Source organism: Polypterus senegalus, chromosome 9 (genome assembly GCF_016835505.1).
Source record: "Polypterus senegalus isolate Bchr_013 chromosome 9, ASM1683550v1, whole genome shotgun sequence".
NCBI lineage: Eukaryota > Metazoa > Chordata > Cladistia > Polypteriformes > Polypteridae > Polypterus > Polypterus senegalus.
This window is the reverse complement of record NC_053162.1, coordinates 6,756,640-6,771,687: the sequence shown is the minus strand read 5'-3', so window position 1 is coordinate 6,771,687 and position 15,048 is coordinate 6,756,640. Positions and strand designations below refer to the sequence as shown.

The 15,048-nt window shown below is 43.2% G+C and overlaps 1 protein-coding gene across 2 annotated transcripts in view; it reads right to left on the bottom strand.

Annotated features, from left to right (window-relative positions):
* Positions 1 to 15,048, bottom strand: part of gpsm1b (G protein signaling modulator 1b) — a 213,297-nt gene that overhangs the window by 120,887 nt on the left and 77,362 nt on the right. For both annotated transcript variants that reach the window (XM_039762646.1, XM_039762645.1), the window contains 3 exons: positions 11,260 to 11,395; positions 7,016 to 7,158; positions 519 to 642 (listed from right to left, as the gene is read on the bottom strand). In XM_039762646.1, the coding sequence (XP_039618580.1) occupies positions 519 to 642; positions 7,016 to 7,158; positions 11,260 to 11,395 (403 nt within the window). The remainder of the gene's footprint in view (positions 1 to 518; positions 643 to 7,015; positions 7,159 to 11,259; positions 11,396 to 15,048) is intronic.

The following is a 15,048-nucleotide window of genomic DNA, read 5'->3' as shown; positions in this document are numbered from 1 at the left end:
AGCCACTTCAGCCACAACTAATGTGCAGCATGTAGTGTAGGATGTAGTGACGCCCGCCATTTTGGCGCCAATACGCTCACCACACATTAGTTGTTAGGTGGTGAAGAGGTGGGGTGGGGGGGGTGATTAGGGGGCAAGAATGACTATGGGCAATTTAGCCAGGAAAATCACAATACAGGACAGCACGGTGGCACAGTGGTAGCACTGCTGCCTCACAGTAAGGAGACCTGGGTTCGCTTCCCATGTCCTCCCTGCGTGGAGATTTGCATGATCTCCCCGTGTCTGCGTGGGTTTCCTCCCACAGTCCAAAGACATGCAGGTTAGGTGCACTGTCGATCCTAAATTGTCCCTGGTGTGCGTGTGCCCTGCGGTGGGCTGGCACCCTGCCCAGGGTTTGTTTCCTGCCTTGCGCCCTGTGTTGGCTGGGATTGGCTCCAGCAGACCCCCGTGACCCTGTAGTTATGATACAGCGGGTTGGATAATGGATGGATGAAAACATTAAGATATGCCTGAATTACCTCTCGGTGAAAGGCAATCGCCTCGGTGAAGTTCCCCAGCAGGTATTGGGTGTTTCCAAGGTTTCCCAGGGCTCTGCCTTGTGCCGCCCGATCTCCAAGCTCCTTCACCAGGGATAAGTTCATCCTGCAAGAAACAAGGGGCTCAGTTTTAGGTAGTGCTTTGAACACGGGTCAACAGAGAGCAACATGAGGATGAATCAAAGGCGTGGGTGACACTTTAGCTGAACGTGGATGCAGAATTCAGTTCCAGGCTGGAGTGCCCTCTGTGTGATATTTACAGTCGCAACCAAAAGCTGAGAATGACCCAAGTGTTGGTTTCACAAAGTTTGCTATTTCAGCGTTTTTAGATCTTTTCATCAGATGTTTCTATCGCATACTGAAGTAGAATAACAAGCTTTTCATGAGCTTCAAAGGCTTTTATTGACAATGACATGAAGTTTATGCGCAGTCCATATTTGCAGCGTTGGCCCTTCTTTCTTTTTCAAGACCTCTGCCATTCGCCCTGGCAGGCTGTTAATCAACTTCTGGGCCAAATCCTGACAGATGGCAGACCATTCCTGCAGAATCAATGTTTGGAGTTTGTCAGAATTGGTGGATTTCTGTTTGTCCACCCGCCTCTTGAGGAGTGACAACAAGTTCTCAATGGAATTAATAAGATCTGTGGAGCTTCCTGGCCATGGACCCCAAAGTTCAATGTTTTGTACCCTGAGCCACTTAGATATCACTTTTGCCTTATGGTCCAGTGCTCCATCATGCATTGTTAGTCACCAAACTGTTCTTGGATGGTTGAAAGAAGTTGCTCTCGGAGGATGTTTTCTTTCTTGGCTCGGGATCGGGGGGCACCACCAGTGCAGAGTCTGTTCAGGAGTGACAGCAGGCAGGTGTGGGTGAGGCGAAGACTTTTGGAGGATGGTCTGGTGGGTGTCAAGAATGGCAGCAAAGAAGCCATGAAAAATATCAGGGACTGGACTGCTGAGGACTGCTGGGGTGAAGTCATTTTCTCTGATGAATCCCCTTTCCGATTGTTTGGGGCATCCAGAAAAAAGAAAAAGGGGAGCGGCGCTACAATCATTCCTGTGTCACGCCAACAATAAAGCATCCTGAGACCATTCATGTCAGCCAAGGCAGTGGGCTCACTCACAATTTGGCCTAAGAACACAGTGTTGAATAAAGAATGGGACTAAAACAACCTCTGAGAGCAACTTCTCCCAACCATCCAAGAACAGTTTGGTGACCAACAATGAACAATCCAGCATGAAGGAGCACCGGGCCATAAGGCAAAAGTGAGAACTAAGTGCCTCAGGGAACAAAACATCGACATTTGGGGTCCATGGCCAGGAAACTCCCCACTGAGAGCTTGTGGTCAATCCTCTAGAGGTGGGTGGGCAAACAAAAACTGACTAAATTTGGCAAACTCCAAGCATTGATTAAGAGCTCACCATAAAACATACCTCTACAGGAGGGCAGCAAGAAAGAAGCCATTCCTTAAGAAGGTCCACATAAAAGCCCATGTGGCATTTACTACAAAGAAGGAGAACGGCTCAGTTAAGATGTGGGAGAAGGTTTTACGGTCAAATAGAACTTTTTGGCCAGACTTTATAGAGGTATGTGTGGTATAAAACTAACACTGCCCAGGCCTTGAGTAAAACAATACCCACAGTGCTGTGAAAAAATATTTGCCCCCTTCCTGATTTCTTTCTTTTTTTTTTTGTTGCTTCTTTGTCAGACTTAAATGTTTCAGATCTTCGAACAAATTTAAATATTACACAAAGATAACCCAAGTAAACACAAAATGTACCTTTTAACTGATGATTTTATTTATTAAGGAAAAAAAAAAAACAACTATCCAAACCTACATAGGCCTATGTGAAAAAGTAATTGCCCCCTAAACCTAACAACTGGTTGTGCCACCCTTAGCAGCAACAACAGCAATCAAGCGTTTGTGATAACTGGCAATGAGTCTTTCACATCGCTGTTTAGGAATCTTTGCAGAATTTTCTCAATTCAGCCACAATTCTGAGCATGAACCGCTTTTTTAAGGTCATGCCACAGCATCTCAATTGGATTCAAGTCCGGACTTGGACTCTGCCACTCCAAAACCTTCATTTTGTTTTTTTTTTTTTTAAGCCATTCAGAGATGGACTTGCTGGTGTGTTTTGGATCATTGTCCTGCTGCAAAACCCAACTGCGCTTCAGCTTGAGGTCACGAACTGATGGCCGCACATTCTCCTTCAGGCTGACCACGCTGAAGTCAGAGGACAAAATGAGCTTACCAATCATGAGCACACAAATCTGCAGACGTCCCGCACTAAGATGATGTAAACTAGAGGAGCAACCAGCAACTTTTGGGTTGCATCTGTCATTCATTTTGTGGGTACGAAGCACATTCAGGAGGGGCTCATGAGATTTGGATCAGTCACAAAATGAATCTGACCCATCAAAAGCATAGCCTTAAAAGAGCAGCATCCAAAAAAATGTTAAATGTGTGAAAATGCTAAATTGGGGTCCTACTATAAATCTGTAATTTCAGGGAGGAGCCCCCATCTCCGCTGTTGTGGGGTGCGCCAGTCCATCGCAGGCTGAATCGAGGTGACCTGAACAAATAAGAAGGCCAAGCTGTTCTGAGAATCGGTCAGTCATAACATAGCACGGGGGTAACATCTCGGCTCCTGGAGTGTCCCATTGGCTGCAGCTTTCCATTTCAGCTGCTTTCTTAATTGTTTTCTGATGCAAACTGAACCAAGTTTGCACTGCTATGCCATGTAATGAAATAAATTAACATGTTGCATCATTTACAAGCAGAATTGGAATTTGAATTTTAAAATGAGTTACAGCAAAAACTTGAAGCCAACGTGGCTCCTCCAGGAACAGAATTTGAGACCCCTGGCATTACAGCCTGGCAGTGCACTCACTCTGACACACCAGACTTTTCGAATGTGATTTGCTTTCTTTTTCGGAGATGCCATCCAAAGGATTTTAGATTTTGAGCATCTCAGGCCTTGTTGATTAAGGAAAAAATAAGCAATAATGACAAACCAAGATGACAAAGTCTGTTTCTTCATCAGCAGTAACTGACTTCTAATTAACAAAATGCCTAGAATGAAAAGCTGAGACGAGTGAGACCCTCCAGGAACTGAGCCAAAGACCCTGAGTGATGTTATAATTGAGGTAATGTGGCCCCCTAGTGGCTAAAGCTCTGCATTGTAAAGCAGGAGTGTCAACTTCAGATCCCGGAGGGCCACATGGGCAACAAGTTTTTGTTTTGGTCACTTTCATACTCGTTGACCACTTCAATAAATAAGCAATTTAGACATCAGTATCTTAAAAATTTAAATCAAGTCAACAATGTCTGTCCCTACATCAGTAGTAATTGGCTACTAAACTTGTGCTTGAAAGTCTGTGAACCCTTTAGAATTTTCTATATTTCTGCATAAATATGACCTTAAACATCATCAGATTTTCACTCAAGTCCTAAAAGTAGATCAAGAGAAACCAGTTAAACAAATGAGACAAAAATATTATACTTGGTCATTTATTTATTGAGGAAAATGATCGAATCCTCTTTAATAAAACAGTCTGTGTGCGTCCAGGTGTTCATGTGCGTGTGTCTGTCTTCTGGTGAAGTGCGAATGCACGGGCCGCGCCCATGCGCACGGCACCGTGGACGCACACACACTGGAAGCTGGGCACCTAGTGAACAAGGTCCCTTGCCATTTAATATAGACTGTTCCTACTAATGTTTATGCACTACTGTTCTAGCGCCCGTTATTGCAACGGGCTTAATGTCTAGTATTACATATTTGTGAGTGGCAAAAGTATGTGAACCTCACGGATTAGCAGTTAGTTTGAAGGTGAAATTCGAGTCCGGTGTTTTCAATCAATGGGATGGCAATCAGGTGTGAGTGGGCACCCTGTGTTATTTAAAGAACAGGATCTATCAAAGTCTGCTCTTCACAACACATGTTTGTGGAAGTGTATCATGGCACGGACAGAGGAGATTTCTGAGGACCTCACAAAAAGAGTTGTTGATGCTCATCAGGCTGGAAAAGGTTACAAAACCATCTCTAAAGAGTTTGGACTCCACCAATCCACAGTCAAACAGGTTGTGTACAAATGAAGGAAATTCAAGACCATCGTTACCCTCCCCAGGAGTGTTGACCAGCATAGATCACTCCAAGAGCAAGGCACAGGTGTAATAGTCGGCGAGGTCACAAAGGACCACAGGGTAACTTCTAAGCAACTGAAGGCCTCTCTCATGTTGGCTAATGTTCATGTTCATGAGTCCACCATCAGGAAAACACTGAGCAACAATGGTGTGCATGGCAGGGTTGCAAGGAGAAAGCCACTGCTCTCCAAAAAAAACATTGCTGCTCGTCTGCAGTTTGCTAAAGATCACGTGGACAAACCAGAAGGCTATTGGAAGAATGTTTTGTGGACGGATGAGACCAAAATAGAACTTTTTGGTTTAAATGAAAAGCGTTATGTTTGGAGAAAGGAAAACACTGCAACGCAGCATAAGAACCTCATCCCATCTGTGAAACATGGTGGTGCTGGTAGTATCATGGTTTGGGCCTGTTTTGCTGCATCTGGGCCAGGACGGCTTGCCTTCATTGATGGAGCAATGAATTCTGAATTATATCAGAGCATTCTAGAAGGAAAATGTCAGGACATCTGTCCATGAACTGAATCTCAAGAGAAGGTGGGTCATGCAGCAAGAAAACGACCTTAAAAACACAAGTCGTACCAAAGAATGGTTAAAGAAGAATAAATGAATTAATGTTTTGGAATGGCCAAGTCAAAGTCCTGACCTTAATGTTGTGGAAGGACCTGAAGAGAGCAGTTCATGTGAGGAAACCCACCAACATCCCAGAGTTGAAGCTGTTCTGTATGGAGGAATGGGCGAAAATTCCTCCAAGCCGGTGTGCAGGAATGATCAGAAGTTACCGGAAATGTTTAGTAAGGGGGGTCACACCAGATACTGAAAGCAAAGGTTCACATACTTTTGCCACTCACAAATATGTAATATTCAATCATTTTCCTCAATATATAAATGACCAAGTATAATATTTCTGTCTCATTTGTTTAACTGGTTTCTCTTTCTCTACTTTTAGGACTTGAGTGAAAATCTGATGATGTTTGAGGTCATATTTATGCAGAAATATAGAAAATTCTAAAGGGTTCACAAACTTTCAAGCACAACTGTAATTAAGAAATTAGTTGGATTAGTGAGACCTTCCAGGAACTGAGACGAAGACCTCTAACCTCACACATAACATTCTCAGACTCAAACTAATTTAGGGTCACAGAGCCCACTCACATATTCCACCACGAAGGGCCAATTTAGAGGAGCCAGATTAACTTAACCTGCACATCTTTGGAAATATCCCAGTAGGCCCAGGCTACCCAGAACACTGGATCTGTGATGCAGCAGTGCCAACCAGTGAGGTTACTGTCAAAGTTTATAAATAACAACTCTGACAACCCTAGGTTTGGATTTGTAAGCCACACGGGGGCCATGTTGTTTTAATCAGTCAATCATAACACTTGAATTCGAAAATGGAAGGATGCATAGGAACACCTGAAGGTTTCTCGCACCTTGGGTTTAATAGATTAACATCAGGAATATTCTGAGGGTCTGGTCTTTTATCTCCATTGTATATTGGCAACAAGCTGAGGCTCTGCCCCTGTCTAGTATTCAGATAACATTGCATGCTAAAAAGTTTAATAGATTAATGCCAGGAATATACTGAGGGTCTGCCCTTTGTTTTATCTTTGTGTATTGGCAACAAGTTGAGGCTCCGGCCCAGTCTGTTCTTTTACCTGCATTGTTGGGATACCTGCAGTGTGTAGGGGTACAAGTTGAGGCTCTGACCCGGATCTGTTCTTTTGCCTGCATTATATGTTGGGTTAGTAGCTGAGGCTCTACTCCAGTCTGTTGTATGACCAGTACTGTATGTTAAGAATGCACTGAGGCTCTGCCCTAGTCTGCTCTTTTACCTGCGTTGTATACTGGGAATGAGCTGTGGCTCTGCCCCATCTGTTCTTTTCCCTGTATTGTATGTTGTGGTTCAAGTCGAGGCTTCTCTCCATTTGTTGTTTTACCTGCATTGAATGCGGAGAACAAACTGGTGCTCTGCTACTAGTTTACTCTTTTACTGGCATTGTATATTGAGAACGCACTGAGACTCTGCTCCAGGCTGCATTTTGGTTTGCGCTGAATTCTAGGAACAAGCTGACGCTCCAGGCCAGGCCATTTTTTTTCTTACCTTTTTCCTTTGACTCCTCCCATCTATGTCTGTTACTATGCAATACTTTTTGTACGGCAGTCACATGATGGTTGGAAGGAGTTTTGGGTGATGGACCTTGTATATTGATAATGTGGTTATCTGCCTCAAGGCTCAGCTGCACATCAAACAGTGCAAACAGCACCGTCTGCTCAGAGTCAGAGGTGTTCAATCACCTTCTGCACTCCCATGACTTCTATCTGCGGGACTCACTTGTAGAAATCGGTGGCTTTCTCGAGGGTGTCATGCACTTCAGGTGGCAGGTCCCCAGGATCTTGGGTACAGCTCCATGACTGCTGTTTTCCTTTGGCATGGTACACATTCCCAGTGTTATACAGTGCCCGTGCCTCTCCCACCTGAAAAACAAGAGCAGAAGCAGATCACATGATACAGCCCCCCATCTTTGGCAGTATGCAACTATCACAAGACACCTTCACAATTAAGCTTTGATACATAGATAGATAGATAGATAGATAGATAGATAGATAGATAGATAGATAGATAGATAGATAGATAGATAGATAAGTCACTTATGCCACCTGCCTAATACGGGTTGAAATCTAAGTAATCATTGAGAAACTCAGTGTTAACGTTTGCAGTATAACATCTACTGGAAACTTTTTGTCATCCACAAAGTAACAAAATGCATTACTACAAATGTTTTTGATGCATGATGTCTGCTATATTTGGTAAGGGATTAATAAAAACAGTGTCAATATTTGTAATGTACCATCTGTTGGAATGGCAAATGCAATGCACATGTCTCTATGTATTTGGTATGGGATTCGTAAAAGAATGATTGTGTGTGATGCCCCATCTGTTGGAATGATAAACGCAATGCATATGTCTCTGCTATACTTGGTATGGGATTCGTAAAAGCAGTGTTAATGTTTGTGAGGCACCATTTGTTGGAATGACAAATGTAATACATTATATTACTACAAATGCTTGTGATGTACCATTTGTTGGAATGACAGAGATATACAGCACCAAACAGATGGAAATGCAGATACACAGACATTTATCCTTTTATTAAGGTGGATGTGAAGCACTTTGTGACTTTATGTTTATGAATGGTGCTATATAATTAAAGTTTACTTACTTACATAATGCTCAAACATTTGTCCAAGCTAATGTATTTTAGTTTATTCGGGGATTTTGATATGTGAGATTTCTGTTTCTGACATCAATTTAACAATTTGGCATTTAAAAAGTTGATTTTTATTACCACTTTATTTTTATTTACATAACGCCTTTTGTGTCTGATCACATGATCACTTTCATCATGCTCCTTCCAGGATCTGCCTCTTCTGGTTCCCAAATTGAAAGAACACCAAAGGCCAGAATTAAGTCATAAGTCTACTAGAGTATGCCGGAGAGGATACTACCATAGCACGCAGGGTTGCTTTTCACTGCAGGAAATATCACTGCTTCTGCTTTTTTCCTATCCCTTTATTTTCATTTTTTTTTTTTAACTGGATTTGTCCGGCTGGGCCCACAACTCTTCTCTTGAACAGTATATGCTTGATTATTTTATGTGGGACACTCAGCCTGCAAAATGTATCATGAAGAACAGAACAGAATATTCCGAAAAATGCTTTACGTGAATTAGGGATGCAAGGAGCCGGAGTCTGTCTCAGCCAATGGCAGACAAGTCAACAGGGGCCTCATGTATAAACGGTGCGTACGCACAAAAATGTTACGTGCGAACATTTCCACGCTCAAATCGCAATGCATAAAACCTAAACTTGGCGTAAAGCCACGCACATTTCCACGGTAGCTCATACCCTGGCGTGCGCAAGTTTTCAGACTGGCGGCCCCCCAGCTTCAAAGCAGTGCTACTGTTCCTATGTGGTTACTGGTTTCTTTATTTGATCCACATCCACGACAGCGGCTTTATTAAATACACTGAAATTAACCGCATATCGTTCATAAATTTAAGGCACCTGATTGTAATCAACCTGTAACAATATAATGGTGCACAGAATGGCCAAACTATTCTAAATACCATAACTGCCTTAGCGTTGTTACTCTCACTGAACCTTCTTCTTCTTCTTTCAATTGCTCCCATTAGGGGTTTTCACAGCGGATCATCTTTTCCATTTAACTCTCAATGCACCAATCAGAGTATTTACAGTTAGGTCCATAAATATTTGGACAGAGGCCACTTGTTTTCTCATTTTGGTTCTGTACATCACCACACTGAATTTGAAATGAAACAACTCCGATGCAGTTGAAGTGCAGACTTTCAGCCTTAATTCAGTGGGTTGAACAAAAAGATTGCATAAAAATGTGAGGCAACTGTTATACTAAGGTTGTTATAATATTAAGAATTGTGTCACTGTATCTGTTTTAGATCTCTTTAAATGTATTTTTCATTCTTTTTCTGTATAACATGCCATGAAGAGCTGAGCCAGCTTTAGCACAGAGTGTTAACTTTCAGAAGTTCTGGGATAGGCAAAGCATAAAGATAGACAAGAACAGCTGTTGTCAGCCCTAAAAGGCCTAAGGCCTTGTTCACACGGGCGTTAAAATCGAGCGTTTTTGCGTTCAGAAGCGCCCGGTGAGCGGATCAAGCACCGAGTGTTTTCTACACGTAGGAGTCAATGAGAGTGTTCACACGGGCTTTGGTGACGCGTTTGTCCGCTCGCGTTTATACGGCATCAAAAAAACGTTGCATGCAGCTTTTTCTTGGCGTTCAAAACCCAATGAACGCAAGGAAACCGCTTCTAGTTCGTTTTCTGCGCATTTATTTTATGCTTTGGAGGAGCCGGGGGGCTTGGGGTGGGGGCATTTCAGTGCATAACACCGGTGTAAGCGCCGCACACTCGACGGCTGTTTCCTTACCTCAAAGTGACAAGTAGTCTCTCTTCGGAGCTAACACCAAGTCGCATATTGGTTGATCGGCGTGCAATGTGGCATTGCACCAGCTGCAGCAGACAATCAAAAGTGGAAACCGACATCCGACAGTAATTAAAAACTTGCTGAAATTTTCGCATTTCTTCATAAAGCACAAAAAAGCTTCCTTTAACCCGACGTTGTGCAGTCAGAGGATGAACCCAGTAGCGGCGGCGATTTTTTCTCTCCCTACGTCGCCGTATTACGAGTATTTTTAAAACAAGAAGATTAATATCTAACACAGCAAAAAGGAGGCACCTCAAATAAAACGACAAGGGCTTTCATATCCAGTTCCCGACACTGCCTCCACAGGTTAACACACAAACTGCAATTTGGGCTGCAGGCTGGCGTTAGACAGAGACAAACGAACGCCACCACAAAATGCAACATAAACGTCTAGGACGTTCAGAGCAAGTTCGTTTATCCAAAAACTTAACGTCCGTGTGAACAAGGCCTAAGTGTTATATGATCTGACTGTCTGCTGCTTAGCCTAAGTTTGTCTACCTTGTTTGGCATTGTACTGGGGGATGTGGTCGTGTGGACACAATATAAAAGAACGCTGAAACCTTGCCAAGCTTTGAAGACCTGCGGGAGTGGAAGAAATAGACTCCAACACCACCTCCATTGTGACAGAAAAAAGCCATTTCTACACGACCAAATCCCCGTGGTTAGAAAAGAAATGTGACTGGTCTTCCCTGTCATTTTAAAGCAACGTAAACCGCATTAAACAAGCTAAGTATATTCTGTCTTTTCTGTGACTTTGTCGCCTATATCGAAAAGAGGGATATCGCGTTATCATTTATACTTATTTAACTAAAGGGTTATTAAAACGCCGCAATATAAAAGAACATATTTCCACGGAGCTAACACTCCCATTGGAAACAGCAACTAAAGTATTTTTTGAACACAATCCCTTCATTTCATGTTGGTCGACCACTCCTGGGGAAGGTAACAAGGGTCTTGAATTTCCTCCATTTGTACACAATCTGTCTGACTGTGGATTGGTGGAGTCCAAACTCTTTAGAGATGGTTTTGTAAACTTTTCCAGCCTGATGAGCATCAACAACTCTTTTTGTGAGGTCCTCAGAAATCTCCTTTGTTCGCGCCATGATACACTTCCACAAACATGTGTTGTGAAGAGCAGACTTTGATAGATCCTGTTCTTTAAATCACACAGGGTGCCCACTCACATCTGATTGGCATCCCATTGACTCGAATTTCACCTTCAAACTAACTGATCATCCGAGAGGTTCACATACTTTTGCCACTCACAAATATGTAATAGTCGATTATTTTCCTTAATAAATAAATGACCAAGTATAATATTTTTGTCTCGTTTGTTTAACTGGTTTCTCTTTATCTACTTTTAGGACTTGAGTGAAAATCTGATGATGTTTTAGGTCGTATTTATGCAGAAATATAGAAAATTCTAAAGGGTTCACAAACTTTCAAGCACAACTAACTGTACATGAAGTGGCAGTGCCTACCAAAGCAGCATCATGCCATCCTAGTCACAACTAATGGCATTACTAAAAAGAATGAAGCAGAAGAGGACTCACCTTATCATGTAGCTCACGGGAAATATCGAGGTGTCTCTGACAGCACACCGCTGCTTCTTCAAACCGTCCCAGGGCTTTCAAAGTGTTCCCCAGGTTCCCACTGGCCTTTCCTTCTCCGATACGATCGCCAATCGTCCTACAGAAGGACAGACACACAGGGAGACACATAAGCAAGTGACATTATACAAAAGCAGACTGATGATTGTACAGTATGTGTGACAAAGCCTGATACTTGGATGAAAGCGGCTTCTGGATATGTCACTCTGACATGCAAAATTAAACAGGCCTGTTTAGAGAACCCTATGCCAAGACGTCAAAAGAAAACCGTCCGAGACATTGGGAGGTCTTCAAAACCTTCACACGCATCCACTGTCAGGATGCAAGTGACATATCATCATCATTTGTGGAAATCAGGCCACATCCACCATTAGCCTGGAAGTCCACCATGGTGACAGGAGTGACAGATTATCAATTGTGGAAATCAGTCTACATTCAACATCAGGCCTGAAGTCCATCATGGGGCCAAAGGAGCTATACAAAAGACATTGTTAAATAGGCTGTGTAGTCCAAGAAGTTGACAAGAACATTTTTGTTTTAACTAGTGCTGAAAAAACATCAGATCTGTCTGGTTCATGTCAAATTTCCAAAATGATACATCGCCTGAAAGAAGGGGCCTGAGTTACCTCGAAAGCTTGAATATTGTAATCTTTTTAGTTCGCCAATAAAAGGGGTCATTGTGCTTGACTTTTCGTGGGCAAACGTATCCATTTCAAATGAAACCTGCAACACAATAAAAGTGAAGGGGGGTCTGAAGACTTTCTCATTCAACGCCACTTCTCACTCCCTATACAGCCTACTCATGACCCGTCGCAGAGGCCGAGAAGCCTTGGACCTCTTGAGGTTAATCATTGACCAACGTGTCATGCTCTGTCACGCTCTGTGATGCCGTGATAAATAATTCATAACCTGGAAACACAAATCAGCTTACCTGAGCTTACCTTACTCTTATTTCTATGCTATCATCAATGCCGTCTTAACGAATGGGCACACTGGGCAGTTGCCCGGGGGGCTACACGAGCATAAGGGCTCACATTTTTTCTAAAGCCTACAAACACAAATCAGCTTACCTGATGGACTCCTTACTCTTATTTCTATGCTATCGTCAGGGCCGTCTTAATGTATGGGCACACTGGGCATTTGCCTGGGGGCCCCATGTTTATTTCTAATGCCAATGTATGTTTCTGTTTTGCTATCAAAACAGGGGCTGCATTGCTCCACTTTGCCTGGGGGCCTATGATGCTGTTAAGATGGCCCTGGCTATCATTACCTGTTTCGACTTATCAAGGAGTCAGACTAATGCCTAACAACTGGACACACATTTTAGTATGCCCAAGACATTTCCGGTTGTATGACGCAGGGGATGGACCCTCTAGCGCTGGCCTATTCAAACTGCAGGCCACATGCAGCCCAGAAGAAACCTCCAAGCGGCCCAACCTGTGATCCCACAAGAAAACACAGGAGAAAAACCCACTTTACAAGCCTTCAGATATTTCAACAAAAACTATGCCGTATTACAGACCACTGCGGTAGGCTGGCACCCTGCCCGGGGTTTGTTTCCTGCCTTGCACCCTGTGTTGGCTGGGATTGGCTCCAGCAGACCCCTCCGTGACCCTGTAGTTAGGATATAGCGGGTTGGATGATGGATGGTACAGACCATAAATGCAATGAGAAAATTCCAATCCCTGCTCCAGACTCAAGACACGTGGGGATTGAGCATTTCAATCTGTCACTCCCAGAGTGTGGAAGGGTCTTTCTCCTGCACTGAGATTGGTGCAATCAGATGAACAGTTTAAAGCCCAGCTTAAGAAATTACCTTTTTAGACGAGCCTTTGGGTAGTTTTTGTTAGAATATCTCTCTTCTTCTTCTTTCAGCTGCTCCTGTTAGGGGTCGCCACAGCGGATCATCTTCTTCCATATCTTTCTGTTCTGTCACACCCATCACCTGCTTGTCCTCGCTCACCACATCCTTAAACCTTCGCTTAGCCCTTCCTCTTTTCCTCTTCCCTGGCAGCTCTATCATTAGTACCCTTTTCCCTATTTACCCAGCCGTTAGTATATTTCTCTTATATATAAAGACTTTTTTGAAGAGACGAGACAAGTCCCGTCCTCCTCTCAACCATATTCACCCACGCCCACGGTCGTCTCACCTCTCATTGGTGAGAATGCTTTTGACAGACACAGTTCCTGCTCTCTTAGCTCTTATAAATTTTCCTCACTTTAAGTTCTCAGTAAAAGAAGACTTATTATGTCCAAATCTTATTGCAGAATTTCATCCCGAAGGTTTATCACCAGAAGAAATGAGCAAAAGGGCAATCCTAGCACCGAAAAACGATGAAGTCAAACAAATGAACGCAAAAATTGTCGGTTACACCAGGCATGTCAAACACGCGGCCCGTAACAGAAATCTGTGCGGCCCGCATGACAGATTCTAGTTAGCACTGAATTTGTACAAAATGATTACTATCGCTTGTGATCGAATCATTTCTGCCTTCTGACAAAAGCGCGTTTTCCTATGGCATTACAGTACCGGAAAACGTAATTTAGTAGTATAACCACGAGCCTTGACCAAAGTTAATGAGTCGCAACGTCACAACTGAAGTGCTAGGCTGCAGCAGCGGGCAGCAGGGGCGGCTTAAGGCATGTGCAAACTGTGCACCTGCACAAGGCCGTCACGCCAATATATATTGAATATAAAACAGAAAGAGAAAATAACGACATAACTGACGGCAATGTGGCCGAATAACATTGTGTTTCTTGCTAATTAGTACGCTGTATTTACTAATGTCGCTAGAGTCGGAGCAGTAAGCTATATGAAGTATTATAACGTTCTGCCGTAATGAGAATATCATGGGCCGCCACTTGGTTTTCAAGTTACGGACACACGCATATAGCAGCGTGACATGAGCACGAGGCAGCTATGCAGTGTCTGCGACGGATGTGGCCTCCGCCGTGCATAAGATACCATATTGAAACTGGCGGGCGTAGGGGCCACCGATTCTTTCTCTGCCCAGGGCCGCCTAGAGCCGCCCCTGCTAGGCTACACTACTGGCCGGGCTGCTGAGACTGGCCACTGGGCAGAACTGACCATCACGAGTAGCAATAGCTCGCATATTTTCACGTTAGTTTTATATAATTTTGTGCTAGTATTGTAACGAACAGTTAGTGCAGACTACAGCTGAAGATCTGAAGTGGACACGAGAAGTTGGCGAGTTGTTTATTAACATATTCTTGTGATTTTGAGTTTGTAAAATTAGTTTAGGTCAGGGGGCTTTTTGCATATCGGCTTATTTTACAATATAAACTTTGAAATAAACTTAGTAAAGTAAAATTTGATTTTTGGAGGATTTGTTTTCCAACTTGAATTACTGAGCAATGAATTCAGTGAACGTTTTCGTGATTTCGGTTCACACGAACAGGACTTTGCGCTGTTCTCTTACAACATTGACAATGCGCCTGAGAATATCCAAATGGAATTGAATGAACTGCAGTCAGATTCTATTCTGAAGGCAAAATACAATGAAGTTGGTGTGCCAGGCTTGTATGCTTACCTGCCACCCTCGTATGTGCAGATCCGTAAGTTGGCATCGAGAGTACTGTCTATGTTTCGAAGCACTTACCTTTGTGAGCAATTGTTTTCATTAATGAAAGCTACCAAAACCCCACATCGCTCAAGACTTACTGTCGAGCATCTGTCATCCCTCATAAAAGTTGCAGCTGCACAAGATTTCA